Source organism: Musca autumnalis, unplaced genomic scaffold, assembly GCF_047663935.1.
Source record: "Musca autumnalis isolate F117 unplaced genomic scaffold, ASM4766393v1 scaffold_4, whole genome shotgun sequence".
Classification (NCBI taxonomy): domain Eukaryota; kingdom Metazoa; phylum Arthropoda; class Insecta; order Diptera; family Muscidae; genus Musca; species Musca autumnalis.
In genome coordinates this window covers 148,400,285-148,422,974 of record NW_027411977.1, presented here as the reverse complement: position 1 = coordinate 148,422,974, position 22,690 = coordinate 148,400,285, and the positions used below count along the sequence as shown (strand labels likewise).

The following is a 22,690-nucleotide window of genomic DNA, read 5'->3' as shown; positions in this document are numbered from 1 at the left end:
GTGTTTAGGCGGTATATTAAGTTTAACTAAAAAGGGATAAAAACTGAAAATAAACTGAAAAAAACCAGAATAAGAGGAAACCTGCTCTCTTTTGGTAATTTATATTTATATATTTTTTCTGGTTATAAATTTTGTTTTTTGGATTTTGGAAAATTATGTAAACCAAAAAAGGTAATAATTGCATGGAATGGAACGAGTACAATACGTCTTAAAACAAGTAAATAAATAAAGGAAAATCTTTATTATAAAAAGTACAACTGGAAAGAAACTCTGGAAATTTTTCACATTTCTATAAATGAAACTTAAAAATGGGAAATTAAAAGATTCAAAAAGATAGAAAATCCGAACCTTGGATAGAAAATCCGAACCGGTGTCAACATCATGTGGGTAAAACATATTGCGTACTATTAAGACCAATCAGTTGTTCACAATGAAAACATATTTCAACACATTTGTTACGGCCATTAAGATATTTCAGAATTATTATATTTTAAGCATAGCTCTAAGGAAAAGACAAATGTAAATTATAATATATGTATAGAATATACGAAATATAATATCAATGTTATTTGATTAACGTTCGTACATATTTGCCTTATTAAAAAATTGTCCAAGATATTGTGTGAGCTTCTGTGTATCAAAAAACTACTCTGGCTTTATAAGGAACAGAAACGGTCCATATTAAAGTTAACTGTTTGTGCCACAACATTTTTTTATTGAATATTTTTTCTAATATACACACATAATTAGAATATAAATTATTTTTGTATTGGTCTTCACTAATAGTCGCAACTATGTTAACCGATTAACCATTTAACAAATTTATTGATTGATTCTGATCTGATTTTCAGTGAATTCGTAGTGAAAACTATCACTAAAACTGAAATAACAAAACAAAAAATTTTTAAGTTAAAAAACTAAAAAAAGAAATAGAAAAATTATTGGAGATGTCCCCAAATATGTTGTAATTATTTCCATTTCGGGGGGTCGGTGTTAGTGGCGGGTGGGTTCTATTCAGGGTGTTAAACTTAATACTAAATTATACATTAATATAAATAGCATTTCATTATGAAAAGAGAAAGACAGAGACAGACTGGAAAAGGGCGCCAGAAAAGAGGTCCACAAGTTCCCCTCCTAAAATTGTTAAATTGTTATTAAGCGTTTTATTTACAGACAAGCAAAAGCTGTAAGCATTGCTCTTACCAACAAAAGAAAAATAGAATTGTTGCATTGGCAAATTTGCTGCTTTTGCACAATTCTGTTGCTAAAGGTTGTGGGGCAAGGGGTGGGGGTCTGCAATGGCATTACGGCGCCATTACTGTTAGTTGTTTTGTTAATTTTAGATGAAATGGAAATGTATTACAACACGAATTTGGCCACTTCTCCCCAGAGGTCCTTTTTTTACAATTATTTCGAGGATTTCTACAGCACACCTGCCGCCTGGTCATATCGCTTATTGCCCATTCCCAAACATTGTTGTCGATGTTGGTTATTACGTTGCTTCTCTATGCCTCCGTTCTGCAGAGACTATCGTCGCTTTCAAACATACTAACAACAATTTGTTTTTGTTTTCATAAAATTCTAAAGATTAGATTTGCTCTGTGTTCGGTGAAAATTGTTAATATGTTCTTTTGGCATAAAAAATTGCTTAATATAATTTCTTGTTGTTATTGGTTGATTGGAAAAAGTTAATATTTTGCATTAAAAATTTATATAATTTGATATAGTTATATGTATATAGAAGATATTGGTTAGGCATTTAAAAAAACGAAAACTTATTATCTCTATATCAATTGCAGTTAGAAATAATATACTATATGAAAATCAATTCAAAAGGAACTTTGCAAACGAAAAACAGAAAAACAATCAACAAATCAAGAGATTTAAGGGAAATCTATAAACGAAACAAGAATGGAAAGCAATAGAATGTGAATAAAAATAAACAATTATTTCAAACTAAAAGCGGGGATGACAATTCCTCGTCTATACCTTACTCAATGCTTTGGGAAATTTTGTGAAATAAATTTCGCATAAATAGTTTATTCTTAGTTTTATCGTTGCCCTTGTTGTTGTCTTCGTAAGAATAGTTGCTCTTCTTTTTTAAGTAAATAAAAAATAAATTGAAGTCATTTTAACATTAAACATGAAACGTAAAAAATTTAAATTGATTGAAAGTTTGAAATTTCAAGTACATATTTATGTATGTTGGTGTGTTTGGATGTGTGTTGATTAGTATTTTGAGATACTTAAAGACCAACACAGATCCAAAGGAGGAAATATAATAATGTAATCAACTCAATCCACGTTCACGAAAAAGGAGCTTCAGGCGGAAACTCACCTTTGTGCATTTCTTCTGAAAGTACTCGACAGAGATATGGGACTATAACGCTATGTGACCTAGTTCATAAAATATCCCAAGGAACATGACAAAGCCCAGGACTTATCTTGGTCCCTCTGTCATTTCCAATGAACACTGACCTCCCCGTGGCATACCCTGGGAAAGTGCCTTTAACACCCATTAAAGGTAGTGAGCTAAGATGTGTCGCGCGTTCAACCATAAGAACAATAAAATCTTGGATTGGGCATCGGTTTAGTATTTGTAGTTTGCGCATTTGTAGTTAGTCGGAGGAAAAAACATATAGCTCATTTACTCAAAGAGTGACATAACTCATAAAATGCGTTTTTTGAGTTAGCAACTTCTATTTTATTTACGAGTTGTACTCGAGGTTGGCATAATTCCACAAAAGTGTTTTTTTGTTTTGAGTTTATGAAGCACTAAGCTATTTCAAAACATGCTTGATCTTGCACAGAAATTTAGCAGTGATATCTGGCTGCTGTTTACAAAATATGGTCCAAGTAGTTATTTTAGTTTTAGTGTAATAATCGTTTTAAGTTGGGAACTTAAAGCGCGTTTTTCTCGAAACTGGATTTTTCGAGATGTGTCACATTTTCGGTAAATGAGTTTACAGTTGAATGTCTATGGATGAAAAACCTGCTACAATTCCGATAAAAGCCAAAAAATGTCAACATCAGTTTTATTTACACCCAAGACAAGGAAAAACAGACCAAACCATCGCTTAGAAAAAACATATGACCGCGTCCTGTAGGCGTTTTTAAGGCTAAAATTGGAAAAGACGATATCTTTGGCCAATTTATTTAGTCTTAACAATGAAACATCTGACAATGAAATGAGCCTGGTAGACTTCACAGCGGCAAAAACATGGTAGTTAGTAGCATATTTAAAAATCTTGACATTCATAAGAGCGCCTTTCTGTCATCAGATAAAAAAAAACAGGAAACCAATTTGAGCACGTTGTGATTGATAGAAGACGTTCACCTTTTTGCCGCAAAGTACGTACCCGATTACACGTAGGTTGGGCATCGGTAAGCTGCAATTATAACAGAGAGGCACAGTACATTTTTTTTGCACATCTGCTTAATGAAACAACTCCTCGTCTCTATCATATACATATAAGCACATAGGCATAGTATTGCCCACTCGATGCAAACAGCCAAAAAAACCCTTTTTGGGTACCAAAGAAATTGGATACCAGAGAATATAGTATGACCAAGAGCGTCGTGCTTCTACCGAAGAAAAGAATGAGGCATTAAAGATCTGCTGTACAATCAGTAGCAAGGTATGTACTGGGGCCAGATGAAATTTTAACATTTTACCAAAGAGTTACATACACTATGCAACACTGAAAATGCAAACAACTTCTAGTACGCATTTTTTGAAAGTACATATTTAGACTACAAAAACCCTAGTAGGGTTTTGTCCTGTCAGATCCAGTTCGGATTTTATGGTCTCATCTAAACCAGGCTAAATCTACACTTTTTTGCATTTATCAGGCCTTTATCTCAGAAACGAATAGGAATTTGGCCTTGCTGTCTTTAGCAATATTGTAGCCCTAAACTAGTATAAATTATCTTTTGAAAAAACCACACAAGAAAAACTCCATCTAGGGCATCAAAATCTACAAAGTATAGAACATTTTACATAATTGCTGAAATTCTATTCAGTATCGGCTAAACTATTGGGAGTTGAACCAAGTAACCTCTTGCAAAAATCTTCCAAATAAAGTTCTCAACAATTCTTTAGAACATTCTGAAACTCTAAAATGCTTACTTCATGTTGTTTCAACGGTATTTTGCATCATATCTTTTACAACACGTATTTCAAACACAGTTCACACCAAGAGTTTATTCTCGCATTTCGGATTTCACTACATTATTGACATTTTTATTAAATCGTCGTTGAAAAATGTACTGAAAACAACGGCATAGAGCCATTCTACAACAATGACGTGTTCTGAAGAGTTGTGTATTACATTCCAGGGAATATTTTTTCAGAAGAAAATATTCAGAAAAAATTAACGGTTTTCGAGATACGGTGCGAAATGTATAAAAATTGTGGAATTTTTGCATATATTTTGAAATTTTATGCAATAAATGTAGTTTTTCGAGTTCATTATTTCTCCAAATATTTTATTCTTGTCCTTATCTACAAATTTGCCTCGGAGGTCAGAAGAAGATTCGCATTGGTTTCATAGATATAGCCCCGAATTTCTTTAAAAACTCAATATTTAACCATGTTTATAGGCGGCCATAAAATCCGAGCTGGATCTGACACAACAAAACCCAACTAGGGTTTATTGTCGTTTGGGTCTGTACTTTCAAAAAATCTTCAGTTCGAATTGTTTGCACAAGATCACCTTAAAAATGTTGCACAGTGATATCATACTGATGGTTTCGGTACAGGCACGCCCCCCGTAGACACGAACAAGGTTATCTACTATCAGGTTATGGAAAGAACATTTTTTCAAATTGTTGGACCCCAAAACCAAGGTGTCGAAGATATCCGAACAATAACAAGGCCCCAGGAGCCAATGGCTTACAAGTAGAGCTGTTTAAGACTGCTGTCGACACGTTTATTGGTGTGCGCATCAGCTAGTTAGCACCATCTGGCAGTAAATACGCGTACTCGACGACTGGAACCTGAGATCCTGTGCGTCGTCCACAAGAAAGGAGATAAGACTGTGTGCTCTAACTATAGGGGCATTAGTCTGTTCCCTATTGCTTCTAAGATAGTGTCAGGGATATTGAGTGAACGACTAAAGCATACGAGATGCAAAGGAAATGACACACAAATAACCACATGTTACTTGTTTAGAAGAAATAACTGATACTTTCAAAAAAGTCGAAGGATAATCTTTTAAAGTAAACGGTAATAAGACCAAGTAATGGTATCAACGCGCGATCCTACCACTAAACTCGGACCAACTGTGGAAAATTTATACTACAATGATGACTAAAGACTTCGACTACGTTGAACCCTGATAAACAGAACAAATAAGTGAGTAGTTTAAAGGAGGGGAATCAGAAGAATCATGCGATTCTGAATAATAAATTTGTTCTCATAGCCAATCCTCTTCAAACATCAAACTCACCCACTGTCTACTTGTGACTTGGTGTCCTCTATTCATGCAAACTAGGCTCTGATGACCGACCATGGGCGGTATACATACAATCCGTTGCAATGAAGAAATTCCTGCAGCACAACCAAAATATCTGTAAGAGCCTACTCGAAGTACTTGGTGAATAGAATCTCAAGATATTTGCGTTGTTATGGTAGATGAGGCAGTAGGGATGGCACCGGATGAGCACATTTAGGTCAACGGTGGCGTTCACGGGCTTCCAAGAGGTTTACGCTTGCGCTTAGTCGTTTTATAAGCGCAAAAAACAGTTTTCAGAACACTTTACCCCCCGTGCACCGAAGCCTTGGTACTTGGTGTGTTTAGGGGAAAAATTCTTCGAAAGATGTACGGGCCAATATCGACGTCGCATGAACCATGAGCTGTATCGGGACAAGGGGGTCTCAATGGTTCAATGATATGGGACCTTCTTTTTATCGCCGAGTCCAAACGATGTGTCTTACAACTCCACTTGTAGAGTATTTTTCATGGTTGCAATACTCAGAAAATTTATGCTAAGGGGATTTGCCACCACCGAAAATGTTGTTGCGAGTGCAAGGCGGACGTGCTTACTGTATTCATATTTGCACCACGGTAGCACCCAATATATAAATGTAAAATACAAGTCGGTCTTTACGTCTCACATTGTTATGAAATGTCGAAACTTTTCCCAATTTATTTCTATCCTTTATCGCGGTGTGCCTTAACTAAATTTAAATGAAAGGTGCTTACACCTGGAAAGTTTTTGCGGATTCTAAAACTACAATGTTCATAGATGAGAAAAATCAAAAAACAAAAAAAATCGCCGGAGGGATTTTCAAATAAATCGCGGTCAAAGTTCACATTGTTAGGGTTTTTTAATATTAATGAAAATGGTTTCACTTAAAGTTAGTTAAAGCGCTCCGTGCATGACACTGTTTTATAAGGGGACCATACAGTCAGTCCATTGTCCCAATTTGAACTTCAATATCTCAAAAATGGTAAATCCTAGGAAAAAGCCATAAAGGTCAATCTTGTAAAGAATTTTCACTGCTACAACATTTTCCTTAGTCCCATTAAGTGGTTTCCAAGAAAAATCGTGAAAATCTAGAAAAAGCCCTAAAAATATGAACTTTGACCTCGGGTTATTTGAAAATCCCTCCGGCGTTTTTTTTTTTGATTTTTCTCATCTATTATTATTGTAGTTTCAGAATCCGCAAAAACTTCCCAGGTGTAAGCACCTTTCATTTATATCTAGTTAAGGCGCGCCGTGTTATCCTCCGTCCTATTCCTGTAACTTTTGGAATTTGGCTTTGTCGAATCGTACACGCAGAGAAGAGATATTGTAGGAGCAATCATATTCTAAGAACAAAATAGTGTATTTTAAAAATCTGAAAATATGTATTGTTGTTTCTACCATATATTTTGTGTGAGGCGCCGTAATAACACAAAATATATTGTTCTACCAACAATATATTTTCAGATTTTTACAATACACTAGTTTGATCTTAGAATATGATTGCTCCTACAATATCTCTTTTCTGCGTGTAATCATATTTTTGTCAGCATTACAATAAGGGGATTTGCCACCGCCGAAAATGTTGTGCAAGGCGGACGTGCTTACTGTATTGTGACACCCAATATATAAATATAAATATAAGTCGATCTTTACGTCTCACATTGTTATGAAATTTCGAAACTTTTCCCATTTTATTTCTCTCCTTTATACCTATGTCCTATTCCTGTAACTTTTGGACTTTGGCTTTGTCGAATCATAATTACATTTACCATCTACTTCAATACACACACATACACACTTATACATACATGTACTTGAAAATATATAAATCCTTCTTTCAGGACTCTCATATTAAACAAAAACAAAATCTAATACACAACAACATATAATATTATATCATTATATAGTATAATAATGCTATTTACAGCAGCATTTGATAGCAGAAAATATTGAATATTGAGTTTTGGCGAAAGTATCGCTTATAAGCTGTATTTTGCGATTTTCTTTCTATTGATACATAATTGTCCTGTTGATTGCTATTCGTTGCATTTGTTGATGATGATTCGAAGAAATTTACAATTATGAATATCGAAAGATGGCGTAAGAATTCAACATTATTATTGTTATTAATTAGTAAGTAGTAGGCTTAGATGTATTAGAAGAAACATTTTTAGTTATACAGAAATTAATCTGATTCGCACAACAAACAACAAAGCATGACATCAACTCAATAACACATTTGACGTCGATAATTTCAAATGAAACGGAAAATACAAAAAGAATGTTCATGTAATTGATTTGTTATTTTCTTAAGTTTTTGATAGAAGTGGGTGGGGTGGTTGGTGGTGGTTGTCGGTGAAAGAAGTAAGGCATTTTTATACAGCTTGTTTTTTGGTTGTAATCGTTAAAATTTCTCACTCAAGAGAACGGGGGGAGGGGGAAATACGAAGAAATAGAAGAATAAGAAATGAAGGGGATGTTGTAAAACAGAAATTAAGGATTGGTGAATGGAGGAAATGGTGGAATACGTCTATAATTTTTACACTATGCCAGTGAGCAAATTAAACAGTTCCTTGGGTGTTTGTATTTTGGAATTTGGTAAGAAATGCTTATTCGACAGCAAAAAAGAAATTTGTATTACACATCGCGTTCAATTTGATTGAATTTGCCACTACTTCTATAGTGTAAAAACCTAAGATTTTTTAAAATGTATTCATATTTTAATATAGTCAATGGAAACAGGTGGTGGTACGAGAAATAAATCAAATAAATGAAGGATATATATCGAAACTAAATACGAACTAACTTAGGTTGTCAAATACAAATAAATAATTTAAATAAAAATTAATTAAATAAATAAGAAAAGAACAATAATAATTATACTTGTAATAATATAGAAATCAATGCAAGAAAATAATTGGGTTACTTCATTTTTCTAACAACTTAAATAAGAAAACAGTGAAAATCCAACGAACTTACCCTCGCTGCAAAACTAGTGTTAGGCTTTTCGAGCAATTCCCACAAGTACTTTTGGTATTCGGCACATTTGCCTTCGCCGAATTCTTCCTCATCCCGCTGACGCAACGATTCGGCTTCCTTGCGCATTTCTTCGTGTACGTTCTCCTTGCGCTGATGGTACTTGTGTTGGCAACACGACTCCAAATAGAGTTCGTCGACGCCCCAATATTCGAGGTCATCGCTAAAGGCCAGCACACACATCTCGTCGACAATGTGCAGTTTACCGGTGCGATAGAAGTTTAGAATGGAACTGAAGCTTTTCGGATGGCGATCAAAGAAATACTCGTTGTCGACCAATGAGTAGTCGTCGCAGAGTTCAATGATGGCCTCGTGCGTGGTACATTCACGCAGTCGTCCTAGACGCGTATGAGGAAGGCGTTCGAGGGTGCGCCACAGCACTTCGTGTTTAACGCCGCCAACGTTAATAGATACGCGACTGTTCATTTGTTTGGACTGTGCTATCATAAAAGGTTCTGGAGGCGGGATGGAGGACATTGATCTGGAATGTGTCCGCTGGAGGGCACCGGCATTAATTTGACCCTGTTGCAATTGGGAAGTCGTGGGATTCGAATGTGTCGGCGACGTGATGGGGAATGGAGCGTAGCGAACTTCTTTGCCAGTGCTCGCAGCCGATGTTGCAGTTGTGACGGCGGTGGTAGTAGGCGGCGGAACGTTTGTAGCGTCTGATGCCCAACCAACCGAAGCGACTGAAGTTCCCCCCTGCAGACCGCCAGCAGTGTGCGTAGTTGCGGCGGATGCGCCAGCAATGCTGCCACCGTCAATATAATCCATGTTGCCAGCAAGAGGGGCGCCGGTATTGAGCTGGGGCCCTCGGCCGTTTGCAGGACTTTGGCCAACGTTATAAATAACACTGCCAACTGCTGGGAGAGATCCATCGCCGCCAATGTATGCACCAGTTCCACCGGTTCCCATCGCCCGGCTCCAATCGACATTCCCGCTGGTGTCGTAGTAGGGCTGATTATCACAGCCTTCACCGATGTTGGCCGTTGTTGTGGTCGATGTTGCACTGTTGCGTCCAAGTGTCTCGTTTTCGATCCAATTGTTAGATTGTTGCTGTTGCTGGTAGTTGTAATCCTGTTGCAACTGTTGCAGTTGTTTGTGTTTTTGCAAAATTTGCTGTGGCGGCTGTTGTTGATCGCGTTGTATTGGCAAATGTTGTTGTTGCTGCTGCTGCAATTGTTGTTGGCTTGTAGCCTGTCCACCATGCAATTGTCCCACCATTTGTAATACTCCATTATTGTATTGGGTCGGTGGTGTTGATGCACCCGTTTCCCAGCGTACCGTTTCACGGTCTCTATCACGTTCGCCGACCATAGATCCGCTAAAAGGATACGAAAAAAAAACAAAAACCATTATAAATTATTATCTAGGTGTTATTTTTTCTCAAAAAATGATTTCCTGTAGCAGGAATGAGTGAACATTTATTTGCCTCTTAATGACTAAAATAACTTTATTTCCATCTAAATGTAAAAAAGGGTACGCATAAGCCACTTTTAATTGACATTATCATATCAAATATCACATGAAATAAAGTTATATCTATCTATCTATATATATAAAAATGGTGTAAAAAATGTATAGTAATTCATAAAATGAGAACAGCTAGGCCGATTTCTGTAAAATTTTTTGTCAGTTATTCGCATTTTCGAGGAGAAGGTCTTTACGGAAGAAAATTTTGGAAAATCCCTCTGGAAAAATCGGAAAATTGGAAAAATCGAAAATTGAGTTTTTGTATGAAATTTTATTCCTTAATAGCGAGACGAAGTTCGCCGGGTCCGCTAGTATAATATAAAATGATATATGTATAAGTTCGATACATAGGTTAAGCCAATGTTACATTGTTTTCCCTTCCCCATCCAGCATTCTCTGAAAATTTTAATCAAATTCGAGTCTTTTTTGATCCGACTGCACGATTCAAAAGCTGGAATATGAGCTCATTTTCTGATCATAAATGACTACTTTGTCGGGAGGAAAACGTAACCTAAGGCGACTCTTCTAAACAAATCACAAATGAGTCTTCCTCTGCATTAGTTTCGAGTCATTTTTGCCCATTTTCTGATGGTATATAAAGTCTTTTTAGAGTCGTATTTCGATCATTTATTGGTGATTTGTTGACTAATTTGGGACTCTTTTTCGAGTCATGTTTATAATCGTTTATGAGTCTTTAAGGAGTCATTTATGAGTCTTTTTATTATACGAAATAAATTAAAAGAATTTTTTTTTATTCTTCTTTGTTTCTTTCCTTTGTTTTATAGTCTTTTCGGCTTTGTTATGTCTTTTCATTACCCTTTATGTTGCTCGGTGGTTAGTATACTGCTTCTTCATTTCACTTGGCAAAACCTGAACATGTGTTGTGTTTCTCTATACACTTAATATTATACGTTACATATATATCAACGTCTTCATGAAGATCAAAATGTGACAACAAATAACGAAAAAATAGTCACATTTTAAACGCTTCAATGATTTATTTGTGATTGTTACACATTTGTTGTTGTATTTTAAATTGAACTCTTTTTAATCATTACAGGGAGTCACTTTCGAGTCCCTTTCTGATCATACAAGCGACTTAATCAATTTTTGATCACCAAAAGGACTCTAAAAAGACTCCGCAACGTGATTTTTGATAAAACAATCTTCCAAATGCTAGCTGGGTTCCGAGCATTCCAATTACCCACGCCAATTGGCCGTTCTCACCAGCCCTATGGGGCCTTATTCTCCAAGTTTGTATTGTAGAAGAGAGTTTCGCTCTTTTCTATTACTTTTCCTGGAAGCCTTATTCGCTTAGTTCGGATGCAGAGGGGCGCTTTCCAATGCTGTGGTCGTAGTTGATCGTCACGCCCTTGTGTACGCTATTGGGCTTCGGCAACTTCACTTTCTCGCATTCGTAGAATACACACGTACAAAAGGTAAAGTCTTGTTTCTTTGAAACCCTTTAACTTTACAAAAAAGAATTGAAAATATGTACAATGTACATAAACAAAATTACATACACAAATTATTTTTATTTCTTTTCTTTTTGCGTTTCGCCTACACTGGTATCACGCCAACAATATATGTATATGTAATGATATGCTTATAGAATTAGTGAGAAACAAACGGTTATGTCATTTTGGTTGTGTCGTATGTCAAATCCAAATTGTACCAATTTTAGTACCATTCAGCATTTTTCGTGCACATAAATGAGAATCTCAACAACTATCTCCATAACTCAATCCTACACTTTTACAGTAATTTTAATTTAAAATTTCAGGATTCTAGCTCTATCCGTTACTCCAAATCCAAATTGCGCCAAATTTGGTACCGTTTAGTACTTTCGTACAAAAAAGTACACATCCAAAACCACCTCTATATATCAACCCTACCTTTCAATATTGATTCGCATTCCAAATCTAAAGTTTTTAGCAGCTCATAAACTGCATTTTATCGACCGTTTAAACTGTTGAGAGAGTACTGTGGTTCATGTCGCAAATGAAATAAGAGTAAATGGAATACCTTTTGTACATAATGAGGACTTAATACAGATTTTTGGCAACATCTACAATTCAATAAACATTCCGCTACCACGGGTAAAATCTACCCATCGTCTTTAGAACAAAAATAACACCAAAAATGAACTCTCCGAATAGAGTAATCATAGTTAAGTTTATGTTGCCCTATGGCAAAAAGTTTTTTCTCAAGCCTCTTTTACCCCACAAAAAGTCTAACAATAATAAACTCATGCTCAGTGCAACGTAAGGCAATTATTATTTCCCGCAATAAGCGCTTCATCTTAAAAAAATCTGGTACAAAGAGCTTATACCTTTCGTGGTATTGTATATGTCAATCGAATTTACAACAATGAACCTATTTGTATGTACCATTCAAAAATCATTTATCAGATCCAAACAATGAAATTGTACAACTTAATTTTTACTTATTTCATAAAGGTATTTCCATGGTTTAATAAGAAAGGTAAGACCATGCTTATATTGTAGCCTTTGCAGGGTTAACCTTCTTTATAAGGATTTATTTGAAAGATAACAATGGAATTGACATTTGACACCCAGTGGGTTTGTTAAATCCGGTTATATATAAACGTACTATTAGCTAAAGCTTTACGTCATTTAAAGTGTGTTCCTAAAACTTCAAAACAACCCAGGAAACCAAATGTCGGGTATCCGACACACCGGGAAAATTTCGAAACCAAAATCGTTTAGATTTCGTTTCGATTTCTATATGATTTTTCGTGGGGGAATTCGTTCAGATTTCGTTCCGATTTCGGTGAGAATGTCGGATGTAAATTTCCCTTCGAATATGCTAATGTTTTTCTTCCGATTTCGGTACGAATTCGGATCGTAATGTCGGGGACAAATTTCCCTTCGCACAACAACCACCATATACAATTTTTAAATATTTTAAATATAAATGCAACATATAATAATTCAAGCTGGTGCTGATAGACTCAACATATTCGTGTACAAAGTTTACATTGTTCTACTAAAACTACAAAATTATAACAACATTGAAAATCATTAGAAACATTTGAAAACACAATCCTCCAACAAAAAAACATAACAAAGAAGAATTGATCAATAAAACAAGGGAGCAAATGCTATAGTCGGGACGGTGCCGACCATGCGATACCCTACACCACTTTTCAGCTGGTAAACATTTTTTTAGGGAATATAATCCGACTACCACCAAACATAGTATACTTCTTTCTCTCTGGGACCCCCATAAGCAACCAAAATTTCGTGATCATCCGATCAAAATTTCGACCTGTAGCGTGATTGCAAAAACATTGAAGAATTGGGCTATTGTTTGACCACCTTCGCCAACCTACTTTACACCAATGTAAAGGTCATATGTTCTTCTTCCATTGACAGGCCTTGCCGTTGGAATACCCCTACTAGAAGCCGATATTCACAAAGAATTAAACTTTGAATTTGTCTCCACATGAGTTTTTCCCCATTCCAACCCCTACATATTATCCGACTATCGCCCCTCTGTGGGGGCTCTACCAAAAATTTCGTGACTATCCGATCAAAATTCCAACCTATAGCGTGATTACAAAAAATGGAAAAATTGGATCGAAACTAGTCTTCCTTGCCTTACCCCTTGGCGAACAATGCCAACCTTTTTCCACTAATAAATTAGTTGTTTTAAAATAATAAAACAACAACAATGGGATTAAGCCAGACTATTTTGAAAAACGAAAAATTGGATATATTACTGATTTTTGCAATATCTCGGTTGTTTGCCCACTTACGCCAACATACTTTGCATCAATATAAAGGAGATCTTTTTTCTTCCTTTGACGGGCTTTCCTTTTGGACTACTCCTACCAGAAGCGGAGATATTCGCATAAGAAAAAAATTTTGACTTTTCTCCACATAAGCTTTTTGCTTATTCCGACTCCTGAATATTATCTGACCAGCACTTAATAGTCTTCTTCCTCTGTGGGACCCGCATCAACTCCCAAAAAATTCGTGACGATCCGATCAAAATTGCGACCTGTAGCGTGATAACACAAAAAACTGAAATATGGGATGCATTACCGACTATTGCGATATCATTGTTGTTTGACCACCTACGATACGTTGCAAAGGTGATATTTTCTACTTTCACAAGCAGGTTTTGCTTTTGATATACCCCATATAGAAGCGGAGATATTCGCTTTGAAATAAAATGTTGACTTTTCTCCAAATAAGTTTTTTGCCCATTCCGACTCCTGGATATTATCCGACCATCACCAAAATCAAATGGCTTCTTCCCCTCCGGGACCTTCATCAACACCCAAAATTTGGTGACGATCGGATTAAAATTGCGACCTGTAGCGTGATTACAAGGTTTAGATGGACATACGGACGGACGGACACAGATAGCCAGGTCGACTCAGCTCGTCGAGACATTCATTTTGGTATATATATGTATGGGTCTACGACCATTATTTCGATGCGTTACAAACTTTTTGGCTAAAACCAACTTATAATACCCTCCCCACATAGTGGTGTAGGGTATAAAGACACGTCAGAGAAAAAGTTTTTTCTTCGATATTCATACGACATTATTCCAAAATCGTTCAGAAATCTTTACGAAGCTTCAGAAATTACTTCAGATTTTCATACGACATTATTCCGAAATCGGTCAGAAATCTGTACGAAAATTCGGAGGAAAAAATTCGCATTTCGAATTTCCCAAGGGTTTTCTTCCGATTTCGTTCCGAATTCTGAAAGAAATTGATCCGATTTCGCTCCGACATTTCGTCCCGAAATTATGTCAACCACTTCATACAACTTTCATTGGACGAATTTTATTCCGATTTCGTTACGATGACGGCACGATTTGTTAGCTGGGAATTTACACTATCTTTCTATATGTGTGTGATGTTTGAATAATATGCCAAACAACTTTAAAAACAATCGAATTCAATGATTTTTAAAATTGTTTTTAGAACAATTGTATGGCAGAAATTCGTTTGGAACAATCATTTTATCATATCCACTACTCGATTATTGGATGCCACCGTGGTGCAATAGTATGAACACCCGCCTTGCACACATAAGGTCGTGGGTTCGATTCCCAGGCCAGGCAACATCAAAACACTTTTCAACGATGGCAAAATACCCCTCAGTAATGTTGGCGACATTTCCTGAGTATTTCAGCCATGTAAAACTGCTCTACAAAAGTGGTGTCTTAGACACGCCGTTCGGACTCGGCGATAAACTGTAGGTCCCATATCATTGAGCTAATATGAATCGGGGTGCACTCATTGATATGAGAGAAGTCTCCCTTGTCACTTATGGGATGTTTGTGGAACAATTATATAGATTACTACTCGATTATGTAGAGAAACCTTGACACTTCATTCATTTTTCGCATTTTTTATAAAATGCTCAAAAAAGGTATTGTAAGCAAACCCACTTGTTGCCTTTGTGTTTACTAAGGGGTAGTTTACACTATATGTAAATGTCATATGACATGAAATTTTCCATCGTTAAATATTCACTAATATGTGGAATATTGGAGATTTTCCTTACGCCATTTATTCTGTGCGTCCACCCCAGCAAAAATATAATAAAACTACGTCTCCACATTGCCTCTGTGGGAAGATATGAAATGTTTTTATTTCGTGTCATATGACATTGATAGATAGTGTAAACTACCTCTAATTTTGAAGTTTTAGGAAATTAGGAAAAACAAGGGTTCTATAGATTGTTTTCATTTAAATCTACCTCTTTACTTATATCATGGGCATTTCATTATAATATTTTGATAATGCCAATTTTCACTTTTTAATATATATTTTAGGTTATCAGTTAAATAGTGTCGATAGAGGTTCCAAAGTTGTCACAATGAACTTAGTTAAGTCATTGTACAAAGGATTAAATATATGTCACATATACTCTCAAAGCCTAATGAAAAAAGTAGATAAATTGATGGCCTGTTTCTTTAAGACGATTCGAATACAAATTCGTTCGAATTACTACCAAACTTCTGTTTTGTTTAAATACTTGAATTGTTTTTATTTTCAATCAATTCAATCATTTCTCACATAAACGTTGCTCTACATTATCATTATATTGTGGGCCAAAATATTAATGAAATAAATTGCAAGTTGTGACAAAGTCAAAACCTGAATTTACTCATGCCTATTTGGAGGGCAGAAATATTTATTGTCTCAAGGGTAAGTATTGGTCATCCAGATCGCGGTGTCGGGCACACTTGTGCGCCTTCCTCATCCAGCTGCATAAGCAAATGTGTTTGCTACAGCCAGAGACGGAAAATCTGAATGGTTCGGAAAAGGAGATAAAGTGATGACTGAGGTAGCTGACCAGGGAAGAGACTTCAGTGGTGGTCAGCCTTAGCGAGTTGGTTGAGTGCCCAACACCAGATGAATTAATTTATCTTTATGGACACTCTGTGTTTAGATCTAATAGGGAACGTCGAGGAGGAGGAGCTGCTATCTTTCTTCTTCTTTATTTCCAAATAACTCCTTGAGGAGCATAGGAGTATCTTTACAAACACAATTTAAACGCGGGATTTCGCATAACATCACATATTGGGTATGATGTAGAATACGTATTTATTGATATTAAAAGCGATTGGCCCCTTTCTAAATATATTTGAAAGCATTACACTTGGATATAACGATATAATAACAAGTGAGCAAAGGCTATAGTCGGGACGGGGCCGACTATGTGATACCCTACACCATAAATTTTCACATGAATCATTTCTTTTAGGGAGACATTAAAGTTTTCACCCATCTGACTTTTATACAAAAAGAATAACAATAAAACATTTACTATTTATTTTTATATTTGACTACTGTCGACATCAAATTGGTATGTATTAAAAGTTTTGAGGGTCTTCTTGATTAACATTTTACATGTCTTTAATACGCCAAATAGAAGCGGAGGTATTTGTCATTAAAGTAAAAAAAACTTCAAAATTGTGATAGCAGTAACTTTGATATTTTACCATAAATGCCACATTCTGTATTAAGTTAAAGCTCAGATGGTTTAGTTTTATTATCAATCTCTCTTCTTGGAATATGTCCAACAGAAGCAGAAATATCTGACATAGAAATAAAATTCCATACATTTTTCAACATCACAAGTATTCCCCCAATTTATTTAACGCAATTGGGAACATTTTAAAGCTCAGAATGTCTTCATTGTTCAAACGCGTCCAACCAAAGCTTAGATACTCGTCAGTATAATTCAAATAAAAAAAAATGGGAAAGTGGGATGTGCGCCAACCTATGTTAAATCATAATAACGGTGGTATTTTCTTTTTCCATTGACGGGCTACTAAAATAGGAGATATTCGCATAAGAATACAACTTTGAATTTTTATCCACATACGTTTATTGCCCATTCCGACTCTTGAATATTATCTGAACATCACCAATCTCAATATTCTTCTTCCTCTCTAGGAGTCCCATTAATCATTAAAATTTCGTAATATCATATCAAAATTGCGACTAGTAGCGTGATTACAAAAAATGGAAAAGTTAGATGCATTACTTTTGGGATATCTCCGTTATTTGACCACCTACGCCAACCTATTTTGCAACAGTGTAAAGGATATCTAATTTTCTTCCATTGCTTTCCTTTTGGAATACGCCTACTAGATGCAGAGATATTCGCATATGAATAAAACGTTGAAGGTTCTCAACAAAACTAATAGACTTCTTCCTTCTATGGGACCCCAATTAACCCTCAAAATTTCTTGACGATCCGATCAAAATTGCAACCTGTAGTGTGATTAAAAATGAAAACAAATGGTATGTACTACCGACTATTGCGATATCTCCGTTATTTGGCCACCCACGCCACCTACTTTGCATCATTGTAAAGATGGGATTTTCTACTTTCGTTGTCATGTTTTGCTTTCGGAAGGTCTCCAACGAGAGGTGTGATATTCGTCATTATAATTAAAATCGCAAAAATTAAAAGTTGGGTTTCATTATTGAATATTGCGATATATTATTATTCGTTGTTTGACGACAACCTACTTTACATCGTTAGAAGGGTGATATTTTCTACTTTCACTGTCAGGTTTTGCTTTTGTTATACCCCTTATAGATGCTGAGATACTTGCTTTGGAATAAAACGTTGACTTTTTCTCCAAATAAGTTTTTTGCTCATTCCGACTACTGTACTCGTATATTATCCGGCCATCACCAAAATCAGTAGTCATCTTGCCCTCCAGGACCCACATTAACCACCAAATTTTCATGACGATCCGATCAAAATTGCGACATGTACTTTCATAGTCAGGTGTTGTTGGAAAGTCCCTAACCAAAGCTGTGATATTCGTCATTATAATTAAAATCGCAAAAATGAAAAGTTGGGTTTTATTTGCGGCTATTGTGATATCTTCGTTTTTTGAGCACCTACGACAACCTACTTTACATCGTTAGAAAGGTGATATTTTCTACTTTCATTCGCATTCGGTGTAGCCCTTATAGAAGCTCAGATATTCGATTTGGAAAAAACGTTGACTTTTAATCCAAATAAGTTTTTTGCTCATTCCGACCCCTAAATATTATCCGACCATCACCAAAATCAATAGGCTTCAACATCCAAGATTTGGTGACGATCCGATCGAAATTGCGACCTGTAGCGTAATTACAAGGTTTAGATGGACAGACGGACAGACCGATGGAAACACATAGCCAGATCGCCTCAGCTCGTCGAGGCCATTATTTCGATGCGTTACAAACTTTTTGGCGAAAACCAACTTATAATATCCCCCCCTAATAACAGGTGACTTCAATTCGAATATTAACGCTGATTATTCACTGGTAAATATTATGCTTGCGTTGGGTTTACACATTACCAATAATACGAATCCTACCCACTTTTCGCCCACAGTAAACACTAGGGTTATGCATTTTTTGTTACCTCGTATGATGATGAGTTTTTACCTAAGATTGCATAAAATCTTAATTACAAAGTGATTCGATAAAAAACCTCCCGCACAAAAAGCTTCTAAAGTTTTTATTTGTCAGAATTTTTGACAACATTTTGAAATCACTATAAGCTGATATTTCACTAAAAACAATGTGTGGGGCCCACGGCGTCAAAATGACATAACCGTTTGTTTCTCACTAATTTAATCATCGTTATAACATATATATCATTTAATATTATATATAACTTTATTTCATATATCGTAAAAATTAAAAGTGGTTTGTGCGTTCATAGAACTTTTCAAAAAAAAAAGAAAATCGAAGTGATTTGTGCGGAACCTTTTTTATAATAAAATGGAATGAATGTTATTTTAGGCATTAATAGGGCAAAGTTCATTCATTTCCACTACAGGAAATCATTTTTGAGAAAAAATTTCAAAAAGTCATAACCCTAGTAAACACTCCCATAGAACTATTTTTTAAGGATAAATACTTCCAGATCAATTGGAACTAAACATATAGATTCGGCTCAGGTGATCAACAACTTCAATTCCTCCAGAACTATTTTCTCCCCTTGAACGAAACAACTGTTGCCATTAAAACCAAAAAAATCAACCCAAAGCCAAATCCATGGTTTAATTCAACTATTACAACGCTCATAACAGACAGGGACAGAGCATATTCGCGGTGGAAGCAATACAAAACTCCAGAACAATATGAACAATTTCGTTTGACTCGAATAAGTGTCAACAAATGCACCAATTGATTCGAAGAGCAAATGGAAAGTTATACGTGATATTGGTGTCGGAAAATAAGGATTTTGTCACACTGATGCAGATGAACTTGATGGAATCTTCACTAACATTCCGACTACTCAGGCAGACATATACATCTATGATAATACAATTGGTTCTCCTCACGAGGGCGATTTCGAGTTTCGATGCATCACGAATGATGAAGTACTAAATTTTTTTCTAAAAGTCAAATCAAACGTCATTGGTTCTATGGAAACGACCCTAAATTTATTCGCATATTAATACCCCACCTACTGCATTTTTAACGTGTCTATTTAACAGCATATTGACATTTAGCACATATCCTACTGATTGGAAACAATAAAGAATTGTTCCTAAATCTAAAACCGAATATCGTCCCATAGCAATATTTCCTTTTCTTTCCAAAGTATTTAAAAAATAATACATAAACATGTTTCCAATTATCTCTACATCAAATCCTTGCTAACTGAAGATGTGCATTGTTAGAAGTTTCGGAGTCGATAGGGAGTGAAATATATGACATCATCATAACAAACTGCGTCAACTTTTTAATTATAGAAACACTAGCACCGATCATATCAAATCATACTTATCTGGTCGATATCAAACCGTTTTTTCTGGAAGCCAAAAATCTTAACCTTTATTAGTAGCAAAGAGTGTTCCTCAGGGATCTGTAATATACGTCAAAATCTACTTGAGCAGTATTATAAATCTCTGCATTAAAAAGCTCAATGATTGTCTTGTCCGAAACATGTTGTTCGTCAAACCTATTCAAAATTACGCACCGTTTGGATAGCTGAGTCCTCCTCACATATGACCAGTACTCCTTAAAAGTTTACTGGTACCAGGATTAATATATGGTAGTGAGTTGTTTGGTAACTGTGGCTCATTAATCCGACAAAAGCTAAATGCGGCTTTCAACGGCATTATACATTATGTTTACGGCTTGAGAATATATCAACATATTTCTACTTATTCTAATCATCAACATAAAAGCTTTAGAACTCATGTACATATAAAATTATTTACAAACGAAAGCTTCAAATAGGTATTGAAAAACGTAAATTCTCTAGATCTAATAGAGGCAAAAGATTGTGCCTTTTAGACGACGCAGTTTAATGACGGAATTCCAACTCCCTACCTGACATACAAGGGATCACTAACCCATCAAAAAACACAAAACAAAACTTGAACTTCATTTTCAAATTACTTAATGGTCACTTGACATTTCTTATACTATTTTGTTTATTTTTAAATTAATTTATTTTATTATTGTAATCGATTTGTAATCATTGAATCGCATAAAATGTTTAGGTTAAGTTGGATATTGTATGTATACAATCGTGTAACTTTAACTTATAAGATTTATTATCTTGTTATGTAGGAATGAAATAATATAAACCCAGCAAAAAGTTTGCGTCCAAAGAGGCATTTAAATTATATGTACAAGTGATTTGGAAGTGCATCAAATTATGCATTTTCACTCCATTGCACTGCATTTTAACTGACCCTTTGGCATTGCATTTTAACTAAACATTCGGGGTTAGAATAGGATGCAGTCCAAAGCACGTGTTTTGATACATTCTGCGGAATGTGTGCAAGCTATTACAAAATATCCCAGAACAAATAAAATGCATTTATTATTTGTGTACAACAAAAATATTAAGAACTTTATTACATTAACACAAATTATGAAAATTCTCCATTGAATTCAATCGCAACCATGCGTGTTTCCTCCGCTCTCCATTTTATCCAAGCTGAACTGTTCTTGCTTCATCTGCCAAATGAGTTTGATACTGTCTTCCCAACACCAGTTAAGATTTCGACATGTACTCCAACAGCACTCCATTGGGAAATTTTCTTACCGAAAAAATGTTCGCAAATTAAATATTTTTTATTTTATATTAACAAATTTTATCACTTTTTGGAAAATGTAGAGATGTACAATCTGATTTATGTACTTGTAGGGATCTCTAATAACTGCTAATAAAATGTAGCGAACGGAGTGCCTTTTTCACGACTCCGTTTGGACTGCATCCGGATGCTGTTAAATTGTGAGGAGTTGGAGTGCCTTTTTTACGACTCCGTTGAACTGCATCCGGATGTTGTTAAAATATGAGAAGTGGATGTGATTCTTTGGATTGCATCCAAATGCATTTAAAATGTGACGAATGTAGTGCCTTTTTCACGACTCCGTTTGAACTGCATCAAAACATGCCGTGAAAGAACTAGTCCACATTGCACTACTTCCAATTTATTTTGCTGGGAATATGTACATAAAAAAAGAACCGGAAGGAGTTGTGCACAACGGTTGGACAAACGTTGGTCGCCATTAGAAAGCATGGATTTACCCATGAAAGACTATTTATCGCTGTAATCGCAACCACAAGGTGTGCCTTCGGATACTGTACTTAAGCGATAAAACGATTACTCTCTTCGATAGTTATGGTGCGCATTATTTTAAAATTTTTTGATGAGTTACACGAAAAAAAATTTAAATGTTTGTTAGATGAGGTAACTGCAGGAGTTGATTAGTACGGTAAATTTTTACAAATTATTGGACAAAATATTACGAAATCCAAAGTTTGGACAAAATGAGGCGACCTCTTCTAGTATTATCGCGCTCACCAGACGAAAGGTATTATTCCCCTCTTTTAAGAAGAAAATAATAGAAAACCGTTGTGAAAAAGTCCTTATGCCCGTTTTAAGTTGAAAATCTAAGAAACCTGGTATTTCACTAAATTATAAAATAAAAAAAAAGGAGTGACCCAAAGGAAGGGATTTCCATCTTCCACGGACTCCAACAAAACTCAGAACTCATTCAAAATATTTTTTCTACTTTTGTAATACATTGTTATTGTACAATGTTTGTATGGTTGTACAATCAGTAGGTGTACATTTGTACCTGCTAAATGTTGCTGGACAAATTTCTATATTAACTCGAATGTCTCGTTTTACAAAGGCAATTCGACATCAAATTCGTTCTAATTACATACTA

At 35.4% G+C, this 22,690-nt stretch overlaps 1 protein-coding gene across 39 annotated transcripts in view; it reads right to left on the bottom strand.

Annotated features, from left to right (window-relative positions):
* Nucleotides 1-22,690, bottom strand: part of Shab (potassium voltage-gated channel shaker cognate b) — a 394,632-nt gene that overhangs the window by 152,016 nt on the left and 219,926 nt on the right. For all 39 annotated transcript variants that reach the window (XR_012412620.1, XR_012412621.1, XR_012412622.1 and 36 more), the window contains one exon: nt 8,452-9,832. Coding sequence is in view for 35 of the 39 variants with exons in the window: in XM_073983598.1 (XP_073839699.1) it covers nt 8,452-9,825 (1,374 nt within the window). In the remaining 4 variants the exon portion in view is untranslated. The remainder of the gene's footprint in view (nt 1-8,451; nt 9,833-22,690) is intronic.